Source organism: Haplochromis burtoni, unplaced genomic scaffold (genome assembly GCF_018398535.1).
Source record: "Haplochromis burtoni strain Fernald_Lab_line unplaced genomic scaffold, NCSU_Asbu1 Contig_175, whole genome shotgun sequence".
NCBI classification, from domain to species: domain Eukaryota; kingdom Metazoa; phylum Chordata; class Actinopteri; order Cichliformes; family Cichlidae; genus Haplochromis; species Haplochromis burtoni.
The window spans coordinates 173169-174557 of record NW_024582536.1 but is presented as its reverse complement, the minus strand read 5'-3'; the positions used below and the strand labels follow the sequence as shown (position 1 = coordinate 174557).

Genomic DNA, 1389 nt, shown 5'->3' with positions numbered 1-1389 from the left:
GACTCACCTCCAGCTCTCTCTGCCTCTCAGTCCTTTCTGCTGCAGCTGAGACTGTGTCGTGGCCTTTATGTTCATCCACAGAGCAGAGATAACAGATACTCTGCTGATCAGTACGGCAGAACATCTTCATCACCTCATCATGACGAGAGCAGATGTTCTCCTCGAGCTTCTTGGAGGGCTCCACCAGCTTGTGTTTCTTGAATGGAGCCACATCATAATGAGGCTGAAGGTGTTTCTCACAGTAAGATGCCAGACAGACTAAACAGGACTTGAAGGCTTTTATTTTCCTTCCAGTGCAGACATCACAGGCCACATCTTCAGGTCCAGCATAGCAGTGATCAGCAGGAGCAGCTTGGAGTCCAGTCTTCTTCAGCTCCTCCACTAAATCTGCTAACATGGTGTTTTTCTCCAGGACAGGCCTCGGTGTGAAAGTCTGTCTGCACTGAGGGCAGCTGTATATTTTCTTCTCGTCCTCTCCATCCCAAAAGCCATTAATACAGTTCATGCAGTAGCTGTGTCCACAGGGAATAGTCACCGGATCCTTCAGTAGATCCAAACAGATCGAACAAGAGAAGGTTTCTCGGTCCAGCTGAACTCCTTTCTGTGTCATTTCTTTCTAACTGTTAGTGAGCGTGATTGTATGGTTGTGAGTTTCCTTATGATTCAAATTAATCTGAGCTATGATTTAAACATAAGGTTTGCTGTGAATGGGACTGGTCAGCTCTTATACATCACCACATGCTACACCCATCTTCAAAATGCAGATTTGAAGGGGAGGGAACAAGGAAACATTTAGACAAAGAGGAGGTGCTGATGTAGGGAGTAAGAAGACGAGGGAGGGCTAACGGGGAGGGCTGTGATTCATTCAAGGAAGGGGATGGATTTGAGGGATGGAGACTGTATGTTCCCCTTTTCTGTCCAAATCTTTTGTAACAGATTTTTAAAAAAAGATTAATTCTCAATTCTCAGTTTCTACTTTATATCTGCTAAATGAAATGTTTCTGTTCCTTGCAATAATTCAAATACAGCAGATGTACAGACACATTAGTGACCGCTTCAGGAACTGAGCTGATAAAATGGCTTTTTAAACACTTGTGTATTATGCATTTGTACTCTACATTTTCCGTTTTTAGATAGAAAAACACACCAAAAGCAGAACAAAGAACCTTCATCGGACAATAAAAGCAACACAGTGCAACACAAAATGACAAATCATAATTTCTTTTCTGAAGTTTATCTTTTGACAGTTAAACCTAATTGTAATCAAGCTCATCTCATGGATGTGACTGTAGAAAGGCCAAAACTGTATTTTACAGAGGAGGTATCGAAACCTTGTTGTCACAGTTAAATCTATGCAGCTCTTCATCTTGTACAGAAAGTATACAGGAT

General features: G+C 42.0%; 1 protein-coding gene across 1 annotated transcript in view; it reads right to left on the bottom strand.

Moving 5' to 3' along the window:
• Positions 1-610, bottom strand: part of LOC102306450 (tripartite motif-containing protein 16) — a 14052-nt gene extending 13442 nt beyond the window's left edge. Inside the window, exon 1 of the mRNA XM_014337363.2 lies at positions 1-610. Within this exon, the coding sequence (XP_014192849.2) occupies positions 1-610 (610 nt within the window).
• Between the last annotated feature and the right edge of the window lie 779 nt (positions 611-1389).